At 37.8% G+C, this 14,142-nt stretch overlaps 1 protein-coding gene across 1 annotated transcript; it reads right to left on the bottom strand.

The window, feature by feature from the left end:
- Nucleotides 1-602: 602 nt before the first annotated feature.
- GIMD1 (GIMAP family P-loop NTPase domain containing 1) lies at nucleotides 603-13,129 on the bottom strand. Its single transcript, XM_061419454.1, has 3 exons — nucleotides 13,036-13,129; nucleotides 11,375-11,771; nucleotides 603-2,446 (listed from the first exon to the last, which is right to left on the bottom strand). Exons 2-3 carry the CDS (start codon nucleotides 11,765-11,767, stop codon nucleotides 2,186-2,188), a joined length of 654 nt encoding a protein of 217 aa, XP_061275438.1. The 5' UTR covers nucleotides 11,768-11,771; nucleotides 13,036-13,129; the 3' UTR covers nucleotides 603-2,185.
- Nucleotides 13,130-14,142: the final 1,013 nt, after the last annotated feature.

Genomic DNA, 14,142 nt, shown 5'->3' with positions numbered 1-14,142 from the left:
GATTACTAAAGAAAAGTCAAATATATAATATCATATTCAGGGATTTATGTAAAATATGTGTGTGTGTGTGTGTGTGTGTGTATATATATATATATATACACACAAATTAATTCAGGGAAGAACATCGCAGAGGTCTTCCTCTTTGAAACTAGAAGACACAGCACTACTCCCGCCTCAGAGATCTTGAATCCTACGTGATTCTGCACCACATATCTCTCCTGAGGCTAACAAGTGTTTGTGTTCTATGAAGAGTTATCTGACATCACATGCATGAAGAGTATGAAGGATTGAACATCAGTTTTCCACTATGTTCTTCACGAGTCACTGCAGTTTCAACTTCTCAACCTCAAATCTGTTTCTTTGTCAGTGAGCCACCAACCCCTGGGGAAGTGTTGATTTTTGCTTAACTTCCAAACTCAGCCTGATTGTTGATGTTCCTACTTCACAATCCTGGACCCACAATGATAGAAGGGGATCATACAGAGAAATAGAGATGTTGTTTCAAGTTGGAACTTGTATTATTCTTTCTCCTAGAAGTACTTTATAGATTTGTGTTAGAAGTTCAGATAATATTAAACATTAAGTACATTTTTGAGGACTAGTCTGAGAGAATAACCACCAGCTTTAATCTTGTTTTTAATGGAAAATAAAAGTATAATGTACACTAAAAAAAGCCATTTACAAATTATACAAACAAGCTGTAAATTGGAGACTATATTAGGAAAGAATCTTGTAAATGATAACACTTGTGCAAATGTTAAACTTGGGGGTGATCTGATTTTGACTTGTTGATGGACTTGGCTATTGTGATTAACTCAAATTAATTTCCTTTGATCTTTACTGCTGTCTTTGAGATTATCCTGGAGCTTTCTCCCTATCCAGATTGACTGACCTTCCAAGGCAGACTGGAAGCCTCTTTTTCAGTCAAAGCTTTATCTGTATTTGGTTAACAGTTATTTCCATTATTTGTGCTGCAGTATTTGGCTCTGAGCTTTTACCTACATTTCCAAGCCTAAATAGGAACCAGGGATCATATGAAAGTGGAAAAGGGAAGTTAACATTTATTGAGCATCTACTGTGTGCTAAGTTGTTTCATAATTATAGTAAATATGAAGTAGATATCTCACATGAGGAGTAGGCCTTCACAAGTGTAAGTTTTTAGCATCATGTAAGCAGTGGAGCAAGTTTTGAAAATTTGTATAATTATTCATCTCTAACTTTTATTTAAGTATAGCGTATGTAGTATAGAGTTCATAAGTCAGAAGTGCTTGTTGTTGGATTTTCACATTGGGGACACACTGTGAAACCAGCTTCCAGATCAAGAAATGGAACATTACTGGAGTCTCAGAAGCCGCCCCAGTGCTTGCTTTCACTCTTCTACCTCCTCCCCACAAGGGTAACTTGGCTTCCTTGTGATTGTCACAGCAAAATAGTTTAATTTACATTAGTTTTGACTCTGACAGATCAAATCGTAGCATATATACTCTTTCATGTCCGGCTTCTTTCTTTCAACATTGCCGCTGCTGCTGCTAAGTCACTTCAGTCGTGTCCGACTCTGTGCGACCCCATAGATGGCAGCCTGCCAGGCTCCCCGTCCCTGGGATTCTCCAGGCAAGAGCACTGGAGTGGGCTGCCATTTCCTTCTCCAAGGCATGAAAGTGAAAAGTGAAAGTGAAGTCGCTCAGTCGTGTCTGACTCTTAGCGACCCCATGGATTGCAGCCCACCAGGCTCCTCCGTCCATGGGATTTTCCAGGCAAGAGTACTGGAGTGGGGTGCCATCGCCTTCTCCGTCTTTCAACGTTACGTTTGGATAATTCATTGATCTTGTTACATGCAGTTTAGTTTGCTCATTCTCCTTATTGCATAATATTTCATAGTGTGAATATACCACAATTTGTTTATCCATTCTACCATTAGTGGACATTTGGGTAATCTCCAGTTTTTAGCTATTATAAGTAGTACTGCTATGAACATTTTTGTACACACATCTTTTAGTGCACAGATATATACATTTCTTTTGGACATATATAATTATTGTGTCAGGGTTTGCCTTAGGAATCTTATTTTTAATTGCTAAACAGTTTTCCAAAGTGGTTATATCAATGTACATGCTCACTGGCAGCATACGGAAATTCTGATGGTCCACATTCTAAAACCCAAAGCGCTTTTCCTTTCACCCAAATCTTACTTAAAGGTAAGAACTTGGTAACAATTTTCTTTTACAAATTCTATGATTCTTTCCAAGATTTTTAGTCTTTGTTCACTAAGTGAGTTTCCTTTTTTATACTGGAAAATATACCTATGCTGAATAGAATTTAGTAGCTTTAGCAGTGTTTCGGAGGCCTCACGTAAGTATTCATCTTCATTGAACCCAGCCTCTTCTATTTTTTCTGCATGGGTGAAAAGAATGGCCGTGTAATTCATCCAAGTGTGGCCCAGAAGTTCCTGAAAGAGAGGAGATAAGTGGCTATTTGCTTTTGACTGTATTTCTCAAAGATGAGCAGAAGAGTTTTGGTTTAACACAGACAGTAAACAGACCTGTACCTCATTATGTTTCTAAAACTGAAATATATAATGGGAAGTGATGATGGAGTCAAATAATGTAAGCAAATGCAGAGAGATGGGTGGGCTTTCTTTTAAAAAAAAGCTAAGTTCTCCATTTTATTTTGTTGTAATTTGTGTAAATACAGCTTCAAAACTGTGTATTATCTGTGCTGCATGATATAATTACCTTTACAACATTCAGCAGTTGTACATACTTGCCTGTCAACCTGAATCTGTTAGAACCACTGAAATCCTTTAAGTCAGAGGACCTTACTCAGGAGAATGTCATATCTTTTTCTGTAGGAATATTGTATTATCACTAAAAGCATTTTCTGAGAATTTACAGTTACATAATCTGGTTACAATCTATTGATGAATCAGATGACATGTAATGGAAATGCTATCAAAATACAGTTGGTCATTTGGAACAACTACAAAATATTACTGTGATTCACATCCTCTTCACATATGTAGAATCAAACCCAATTTATTGGGTGACTTCCTCTAATGTGGGTGAAAAATATTGAATACTAGTATTCCTTTGTTTAGTAATACGTAGAAGTTGGTTATACAATAAATTCTTATTTGAATAGTAAAAAGCTGATGTAAAGCAGAAGTAATAGCATGTGGCAGATCATTAACACAGTATGAAAGGCATCTAGAAGTAACCATTTAACTTTTGTGAATATTTGCAAAGTTATATGAAATCATGACAATGCAACAGTAAAGTTCACTCCATTCCAAACACTCCCATTACAAAAATATTTCCAAAGCTGCTACTGTAATAGCAAGAGAAATATGCTTAGGAATAATTTAATAACATATCCAGAACCTCTAAAATTAAAAGAAGGGAGAACAACTAATATTTAGTGCCAGACATGCTAAAGCTTTACCTCTTTTGAAGTTCAACGTGATGATTTGTGGGAGATACAATTATGGTATGGAGAAACTAATATACAGAGGTTGAGTACAAACCTATACAGAGGTATTAGATTAATACAAACTCTAGTTTATAAAAATACTGAAAAATTGAAAGGTAGTTTGGGAAACTTTTGAATAAGTATGAGTCATAATATTCAACAACTGAAAAAAATGAAGAAAGGAAACAGAGGAAACAAGAAGGAAGCGAGGAAGGAAAGAATTGGGATATGTAAATCTAATATGAAAATATAAGAACTGTGGAACAATATACCTAAAAATTAGAAACATCTCAAGACCACAGTTACCAGTTATAACTCCTAATACAGTCTAACTTTTATCAGAGTTATTTATTTTCACATTCATCTCTATAACTTGACTGTGACTTCTTGGAAAGTCTGTGTCTTCCTATATCAATCAAAGCCTCTAATACATTGTGCACTCAATAAATATGTTGGATTAATTTGGAATTTAGACCCTCACCATCATCTTAAATAGAAGATTCGGGGTTTTATTTATTAACTTTGGTTCCTCAATTTTGAAGTTTAATCTTTGGGACACAAAATTGTAGTTTCCTGTGAAACTTCTCTTTTCTACTCTAGTTCATTTTCACAGATTTGCCTGTAGTCTGCACTTTCTGTTTTGTATTCAGAGGACTCTCTCAAGGTATAGGTCCCCAAATTTTCCTCATATCAGTCTTTCTACACCATAGAATAATTGTATGCTTCTGGTTCTTCTGAAAATGCCCTGCTTCAAGAAAATCCTCAGACATTTCAAGATCAGTACATTAAAGAATAATTATTTTAACGGGAAGATTCTAACTTTACAAAAAAGAGTTTTGCAAAGAGAGACTTTTAATTGGCATATTTTATGTGCCTTTAAAACACAAATTGCCAACCTTTACCCCAACCTTTGAAGAACATAGCTCTTGTGTAAATCAAAGTATATGTGCAATGTCAACATCACATTTTAGCTAATAGTGACATAGCAAAATTAGCAGACCTCAGAGTTTTCCGTATATTCTGTGTACTCTAACACATCTCTTGTGGGAGAGAAGTCAGAGAACTGGAAAATAAATAAACCATACTGTGGATTGAATTGTAACCCCTTTCTCCAAATTGATGTTGAAGACTTAAACTCCAGTCCCTCCAAAGTGACTATTTGGAAATAGGATTATTGCAGATGCAGTTAATTAAGATAAATTCACTAGGCTGGGACTCTAATCCAATATGTCTTTATAAAACAGAACTGTGGACAAAAAACATGAATACTGGGAGAAAACCAGGTAAGCATAAAGTCAGCCATTCATAAGCCAAGGAGAGAATCCTTGGACACATCCCTCACTCTCAGCCCTCAGAAGAAACTCACCTGCTGACATCTATTTCAGACATAGCCTCCAGAACTGACAGGCAATAAATTTCTGTTGCTTAAGCCGTGAAGTTGGTGGTATTTTTATTGCAACCCAAGAAGATTAACCTGAATGGTTGAAAAATCAATGACATGCTAAATATAATAGATTTAGGTTCTGAGAATAAGATTTCTGGGCCATTTACACCAGAATCACTTAGAGTGCTTACTAAAAGTGCATCAAAATCTTCAGGGATGGAACCTGGGGATATAAATTTTTAAAAGCTCTCTGGGGGATTTATTCTTCTGCAAATACTTATTGAGGGATCTACTTTGTTCCAGGACAAGGAATGGTACAAAACATGCATTTCTTGCTTGTGTATGATGGAAATTCTTGTTTACTAACTAAGCTTATGGCTAAGGAAGAGGGACACATAGGGAAAAAGTACATTTAATTTGTTGTCCTTGCAAATGTGATAGAAAATATATTGGCACTACAGAGGTAGACATTTAGTCTAATTTTGGGTGGGGGAGGTAACGTGGGGGTAAAGGGAGGGATCAGAAAATTTATCTGGCATGTGATGATGCCTGAGCATAGAAATTAGCAAGGAATTTCTCAGACGATAAAGACATACCAAGTAAAGAAAGTGATTGAGCATTACTGGGAATTGTATAGTATTGGGGTTTTATTTTTAACAAGTACAACTATTGATCTTTCATCATTCTTGCCTCTAGAAGTTTCTCAAATTTAGTGCCATACCTTACATTCCCCAGTGCCTTATTGATGTGCTCATATTGAAATGTTTAATATAAGTTAATAAATAGCTACTGCCCTTAAGCTCCCTTGAGTGCTACTGCCAGAACTATTCTCTGGGTATTGGTTGATGCATGGGCTATATTTGTTATTAAATATTTATACAACATCGCCATAATACAAATTAATGTTAAATAAACTGGCTCGAGTGGTTCTCTCCTGAGTTATATATCATAACATAGAACTCTCCTCTTGCTCGGTTAGTACTTATTGCATTAAATGGTGTAACCTTCACAGTGTGTTTTTAGTTCCTGGCTTTCTATATTGTAACATGAACATGCCCTCCCTGCCTTTGTTTCCACCAGACGTTTGCTATACTTTAAACCATAATATCATTCAGGAAAAATGAGTTAAAGCACCTAAGGGTAATAGATTTGTAAGCTTGACACCACTTACGAGTCCATGTGTTCAGCCACTGGAAAGTTTTTACATGTTGGTAATTATTTATGAAAAGATGCTCATGTCCTAAACTGTGAGAGAAATTGCACTTTTGAATTACCGCCAAAAATAGAAGAGAATGGTTGATTTAGCTTATATTCTTTAAATTGATTTTTGGCCAGAAAATAGTTGAATATTTGAAAGTAGTGTTGCTTGGTGTATAGTCATCATGTTAGTGGCCAAACATGTTCTCTACAGACCCAGAGAATAATCACGGTTGATTGATAGCTCACATAAAAATCCAAAAGAAAGATAGGTTAATGTAAGTTATCTGGTGTTAACAATTTAAATATAATACTAAGCTAGATGGAAAATTTATAATCAATCATAAATTGTTTGATTTCAAAGTGCTAATGGGTATGAGTCCATCTAGTCCTTTTGGGACAACTAGTTAGGATTTAAACTTTGTTTTCCAGGAATTGTGTTCATTTTCCCAGGACCTCACCAGCCCTGCCCCATTTGTTTGTGGTTGATGAAATCATAGCATCTGGTCTTTTTAGGGGGAAACTTTTTAAAAAGCCAACTATTACATCAACTGAGAAAAAAAAATTATCATGGATCAGGAGGACAATAAGGACCATTCTTTATGTTATTCCCTTATTCTCTTCCCACTTAGAGCACCACATTTTCTTCTTAGAGAGCCAAAGCTGAATGATAAGCCTTGTTAGATCAGATTTAGAGAAGAGTCAACCTTAGAGATCATCTGTCAAAATTGCCTTATTTTACAGATGAGGATATTAAGGCCTTCCTTGTGATACTAAATGGCTTGGCCAAAGCCACATTGCCGATTATTGGCAGACTTGGGCCTGTAACAGAGGTTCCCTGACTGCCAGACCCCTGTCCTTCCCACTAAATTGCGTCTTCTCAGTTTAACATTACTAACCCAGTGAATTTTTTTCCTACATTTTTTCCCTAAATTAATAAGGAAGTTCTTATATATCAGGGCAGTGTAAGTTTGATTTCACTCTTTTATGAAGCCTATCAAAATATTCCAAAGAAGGCTACAGATAATATGTCCCAATTTTAGAGTAAAACACTAGCAAAAATGTTATAGTGATCATAGGTAACGTTTATTGTGCACTTGACATGTGGGAGTGTTTGAATTAATTTACCATTATGTTAATATTACATTCATTCCAAAAGTAACCCAGAAAACTATTATCTTTTCCAGTTTATCATTGGAAAGATTGAAGTTTAGAGAAGTTATTTGCCCAAGGTAACAAAGCAAGTAACTAAGTAGGAAATTGAACACAGGGATAACTTACTGCAGGACCCAGGCTCTTAACCTCTGTAATGTGTTGCTTATATCTAGTAGTTCATTTGAATACGTTACTCATCACAGTCTAGATAGTGATGATGACGAAACAATAGTAGTGGCAATTTTCTGCAAACCTACTACGAACCCGCTGTAATTCAGGCATGATGCCAAGCACATTACATTTATTAAATACAGCCTTCAGAGCTCTCTAACATAGGTAAATTATCCCCATTTTATAAATGAGGAACTGAAGCCAATAAAGTTGTGTTAAGTAACATCTATAGTCATGTACCTAGAACTGTAATAGACATATTTCAACTGAATTCTGTGGAACAGCTAAGCCCATGATCTCTGTTCAGTATGTGCAGGTCTTGCATTGGTCTTTCTGAACCCCGTCTGTGTACACCCATCTATAACATCAGCAGTCAAGTTGTTCATTTGAAATCAAAATACTTGCTTGAAACCTGATTGTATACAGTAATAATACAAACATGATACCATGATCGTGGAAAGAATGTAATCAATTCCTGAATTCAATTCCTAGTGCAGTTTGCATGCTAGCACTTTCCTTAAGGAGACTATTACATATGCTGTGTGCTCTGTCACTCAGTTGTGTGCAGCTCTTTGCGACCCCATGGACTGTGAACCGCCAGGCTTCTCTGTCCATGGGGATTCTCCAGGTGAGAATACTGGAGTGGGTTGCCATGCCCTCCTCCAGGGCATCTTCCCAACCCAGGGATCAGACCCAGGTCTCCCGCATTGCAGGCGGATTCTTTACCATCTGACCAGAGAAGCCCGTTATATATGCTCTGATCTATAATTTAGGGATTTTTTTTTTAATTCAAATTATAAGATTCAGATGAATCATTCCCTTTTTTCCCCATTTTGGGGAGACAACTCACTAACATCTCTACTGTTTTGCTGTAGATTAAGGAAGGCCTGACATAAAGAGAAAAGGATCATTTGAGGAACCATTTCAGTTGTCACAATTGGCAGCTTATAACCTCTCTATCGGAGAAGGCAAGGGCACCCCACTCCAGTACTCTTGCCTGGAAAATCCCATGGACGGAGGAGCCTGGTGGGCTGCAATCCATGGGGTCGCTAAGAGTCCGACACGACTGAGCGATTTCACTTTCACTTTTCACTTTCATGCATTGGAGAAGGAAATGGCAACCCACTCCAGTATTTTTGCCTGGAGAATCCCAGGGACAGCGGAGCCTGGTGGGCTGCCATCTATGGGGTTGCACAGAGTCGGACACGACTGAAGTGACTTAGCAGCAGCAGCAACCCCTCTATAAAATATTAGAGCACAAATTGAGAGATATTTAAAGAGACAACAGGGAGGTGCAGGAAAAGAAGAGGTCGCTTCTCTGGCACTGGCCTTGAAGACTCCTTCCATGGAGGGCATCAGTGCCCCCAGAAAGGGGGAAAGGCAAAGGCGAAGACAGATGTTCTGTTCCTCATTTTGCGTGAGCCAGGAAGAAAAAGAAATTCAGGGTGTGTCTGGAAGCAGAGGACCTTAACCACTCCTTGCTCCTTCCTAACAGCTGTGGGTCTTGTTGAATATTCAGACATCCTGCAGCTGCTCCCGGTCTGTGAGCACATCCAGATGGCTGCCACTAGTATCTGAGGCACCTTCAGGAAGAAGGTCATAAACAGCCAGCCTGTGCTTAGGCAGTCTTCACCCAGAGATCAAGGTGGAAGCCCAGAATAGGACTGCAGTGCCTCCAGGGGTCATGACCCTGCTGAGGATTACTAAACCTCTCCTGGGAGAGAGGTTACTTACTCTTGAAAAATTGTTCTGGATCTGAGTCTTTCCCTCGCGCATCTTCTCTCTGCCTTCAACTCCTGAATTGGACACTGACTTAAGGAAGGCAGCCATAAGCAGTGAAGGCTGCATGTATGCCAAATACCATTTAAAAGGATCAGAGACATGTATGAAATGAATTCACTTGTATAAAAAAAAAAAATTAGGGGATTACAATATAGTTCTGTATCCTAAAACTGGAAAAATCTATTTTCAAAATGTATGTCTCTTAAAATGTCCTTTTTTGGATCAGCAGAAAGAAAAATCTGGAGACATACGGAGAGAGGTTAGTTTTTGAGAAATACAGAGTTTACTGGATTACATCCATCTATAGCTTAAGTTAAATGTCTATTTAATAGCAGCTTTAAATGAATTTTTTAAGCTGCTTAAAAATTACACTGACAGTATAGCTCCAGGGCCCCCCTTTTGATTTCTACCAGAAATATTGTTGGAATGCTGGCTTTAATAGGTTAGAGGAGGTTCATGGGCTTTCTTAGATTTCACATTGTTTCTTAATTGCAATCATCTTTGCTTTTGTACAGAATATTCTTGATTTTTCAGGAGTTGGATGATGATTATTTTTTATACTCTTGTCACCCTAATTTTTTCCACTAGTTTTTTTGTGATTACACATATGCTTTTTTTTGTTTGTTTGTTTTAGGAACAGCTATAGTTACTGAAAAAGAAAACGTGTGTCTGTCATTTAGAACAATCTTGTGTCTTTACTAGTTAAAGGAAAATATCTTTAAAGCAAAGTATACTATCTTTCTAAGTGTAACAAATTCTACATCAACATAATCAGAGATTGGACCAGAAATAGAGTAGCATTCATTCAAATTCATTTTGCTTGAAAATATCTACTCTCTATTCTCCATGTAGTTTACTTTGGAACTTCTAGTAGAGATGAGATCTCTGAGTTAGGTCAATTAATGAGGCTACTGAGTAATACTAGTCAAGTTTAGCAGTTAAATTTGGGTGGTCCTAGACTAGAGAAGGCAATGGCACCCCACTCTAGTACTTTTGCCTGGAAAATCCCATGGATGGAGGAGCCTGGCTGCAGTCCATGGGGTTGCTAGAGTCAGACACGACTGAGCGACTTCACTTTCACTTTTCACTTTCATGCATTGGAGAAAGAAATGGTAACCCACTCCAGTGTTCTTGCCTGGAGAATCCCAGGGACGGGGGAGCCTGGCGGGCTGCCGTCTATGGGGTCGCACAGAGTCGGACACGACTGAAGCGACTTAGCAGCAGTAGCAGCAGCAGACTGGAGAATCAAGAAAGTAAATAAATAAACAAACAGATGAACCATTAGGGAAAGGTGGCATATGTTATTTTTATTCACTCTGAGGTCCCTGTGATCTCATGGCTGGCATGGAGCAGTTATTCACCCTACAGATGAGGCAAGCAAAGCTTCTACAATTCCTGATTTCTTTCCTATAAATAAAGTATAAATCTCCCCTGAATGTTTGCCATGGTGTAGGTCTCAGTGATGCTTCCTCCACTGAGGAGTTATAGATTGCACTGTTTTGGCACTTAATGTATTGTCATATATGTGTTTATCTATTTGTCTCTTCTAGACTGTGAGTGTTTTGAGGGCAGGGCTCATATTATCACTCACCAATCATTAAACTCTGCTAGTACTCAATACAGTGTTCAATGACTGAATCAGAGTGACCACCACCGCTCCCACCCCCCAGCCATTTATGGCGAACTGTAAGAGGTTGTCCCTTGTTGAAAGGATGCAAGTTGGTATTTTAGTTCAGTGGTTCTAAACTTGACTGTTTTAGAGAAATATATGGAAAGTTTATGCAAATACAGATAGGCAAGCTCTACTCTTGAGATTCTGTTTCAGTAAGGCTTGGATGAATCTGCATTTTTAACAAACAGCTCAGTTGATTCTGAGGCAGATAGTCTGAGACCACATAGACAATCAAATTCTCAGTTCTTAGGAGTTTGAGATTTAGTTAACCTAAGGTCAGTATCTCATTTTTGCTTTGTTTTCTTTTATAAAATAAGAAGTCATTTCCCAGTTATAAAATGACTGACTGAATTCCTCGAAAGGAATTTGTAAAAATGACTCTTGGTGGGAGAATCAAGTAATTTTTACCAGTTTTTTCCTATGTGACCAGTGCTTGTTTTAAACTACTTGTTTACAATACCTCTTTTAACCAGTTTTTCATAGTTCATTCCTATTAAGGTGATGCCATCCAAAATGGGAATAATGTCACTGGTGTGACTGCTCTTTACCTGGATCATTTGGACTGGGGAAGATTCTTCCTGTCCACAGAGAGGCACGTCTGCTCTCTGGACCAGCAGTGCAAGGTGCAGACCCTCCTGCCCAAAGTGATGTGCCAGGGCCTCCCTGACCTCCTGTCTCACGTGCTTCTTGCTCAGCCTGCTGTGCGGGTAACCTGGCGTGTCCAACACCTGGACCTGCAGAGTCACGTCTTGCCCTCCTCGACGCATGAAGCTGCGGAAGTGACAGCTGCGGCCCAGACTACAATCTCTGGTCACAGAGCATGGAGCAAAGCTGCTGTGGAAGTCAGTGCTTCCCAGAATAATGTTCCCAGCAGAACTTTTTCCACTTTGAGTCATGCCAAAGAGGGCCAAGTTGATGGTCATCTTGTTGGAGTTCATCATGGCTCTGGGTAAACAAAAGCTCCGCGTAAGCAGTCAGGCATCTCCCCTCAGCCAATGTAAGGCTTCTTAACTGGCCTAGAGCACCCCAAGTATTGCCTCGGATTTGCTCTCCCCTCCTTTGTGTCTAAAGCATGGAGGAGCACACCACTAAAGCAGAGACCCCCCAGTGACAGAGGGAAAGTGGAAATAATAGTAGTAGTTTACACTCCGAGAGGACAGAGAAATCAAATACAGATAATGAAAGGAGGAGGAAGCAATAATTGTAGGAAAATGAGGAAAAGAATTACATGAAGATAGTGTAAGCCATGTTTAGGAGAACCGTGTTAACTTATCAGTGTGATAGGTGAGTTGGTTTAATGATGGGTGCTGAGGTCTCTCAGTTCAGAAACAAAGATAGCAGCAATATTTGAAAATGATTCACTCTTGGTGGAGAAGTGGAAACGGTACAGTGGAAGAAACGGCCCTTCTTGCGTTTTAAACAGTGTTCTGCCTTCCCCACTCCTTGCCTCCCCACCCCTTGAATACACAAGTGGCATCTGCAAAAAATCATCTTTCCTGACTTCCTGAATGCTTCTCTCCTATGAAACATGAATAATATTAAAGGAGGACTTCTGTTTCTGTTTACTAATTTTTTAACAACTGGGCAACGTTCTGATGAAAATGATTACTTTAATTTCTGTTATGAAATAATTAATCATTTCCGTGGTTCACCATAGCTCAGTATTGGCTCTTCAACAAAGGAAGGAAAGACCAGCACATTGTACAGTTCACTTAGGAGGGAGGAGAACCTTGGGAGAATCTATTTCATTACAACACCCCTAAAATGTAGTTATTTTTGTGTATTTTAAGGTCATCCGTCATTTTCATTATATCGATAAGGCAAAGCTACTGGCCAGTCACCAAATGTACTCAATCTGTTGATTCAGAAATAAAGACATTGAAAATTGCATATTTACTATTTTTGCTTATAACTTGTATTTTGACTATAAAGTTCTATGTGCCTCTTTCTTTTCCTCTAATGCCTCTCACCTTACTCTCTCCAGACCTTAATATGAACATGTTGAAGGAAACTTACACCCTCGTACGAACGACACTCACCTCAGGAGTCCCTGCAGATGGCCCCATCCCACCTCACCCAGCTCATTCAGCTGTGGCAGCTGCGCCATAGCCACTCAGATTTCTTTTTACTCCAGAATTAGATGTGTAATTTTTTAAAAAAAGAATTAATTAATTATGGAATCCCAACCAGTTTGCTCTATGTCACGTACCTTTTCCAATCTTAAAAATGCTTGTTCCAGAGACTTCCCTCAAGCTGCTATGGTTGTTTGGTATGAACTTCAACCTTCTGACAGTATTACTGTACCAGTCTGAGACTGATACTGTATGTACTTTATTTAGTTAATCTATTACCAGAATACTTTCTATAAATGATTAGCTGTCCTCCTCTAATCAGCATTGACTTTTTTTTGTCACTTGAGAGATATGTAATTTCAATAGGTACTTCCTGAAATTTCTATTTCCAGGATTAACTTATTTGTTTAAGATAATTGTTAATAGGTAACAATTTATCATATAGCCTAGTGAAATGCAATATTGGCAAGTGTTAAATAGAAACTAGACATTTAAAAGCAAAGGTCACAATTTTGTCCTTTGTAATTGACATATCACTAATTCATGAAAATTTTCAACAGATATGTAATATACATACAATAGTATTGACTTCATAATGGTATTTAGTTCATAAATTTAAAAATTCTCTAAAAAACTCTCTTGGCTATTTCCATGCAATTGAAATTTATTATTTTGATATGATCACTAGCATGATTATATCAACATATACAGTTTCCATATCAATTAATGATAGCATATTTCAGAAAAGTACAATTAGCTACAACTTAAAGCCATGTAAACTTTGCTTAAAAATTGGGTTTTTATTTTATTATTAAAAGCTTAAATTTGATTTTTACACTTTTTAGTATATAAGCCACATTTACCAACATAGTTAGTGTATAAGTTGTAGAAACCTTTGTTTTGTTATATTCTGGTTCATCTTCTCCTGTACCTCTCAAAAAGTCTGTGAAGTATGTACTTCTGCATGAAGGAATCTTGGAGACATCTGGAATGACTTATGACTTCATAAGGGCAGAAAATCTTCCTGTGTGGATATGACAAAGAAAACATAAACTGTATTCATTCATCTGAGAAGCACATTTAACTTTTGAATGAAGCAGAAAGAGCCTCCCCCAGGTGGCAGTAGCACCCTGTTTCCTAAGAAGTTATTTTGAACAAGAATTTATTTTCATTTTCTTCCTCAAAGCGTAACCTGACATTCTCCAACTAGGCAATTTATATCAATACATATTAATTTTGTGGAA

This window comes from Bos javanicus, chromosome 6 (assembly GCF_032452875.1).
Source record: "Bos javanicus breed banteng chromosome 6, ARS-OSU_banteng_1.0, whole genome shotgun sequence".
Taxonomy (NCBI): Eukaryota; Metazoa; Chordata; class Mammalia; order Artiodactyla; family Bovidae; genus Bos; species Bos javanicus.
This window is presented reverse-complemented; position numbering and strand designations above follow the sequence as displayed.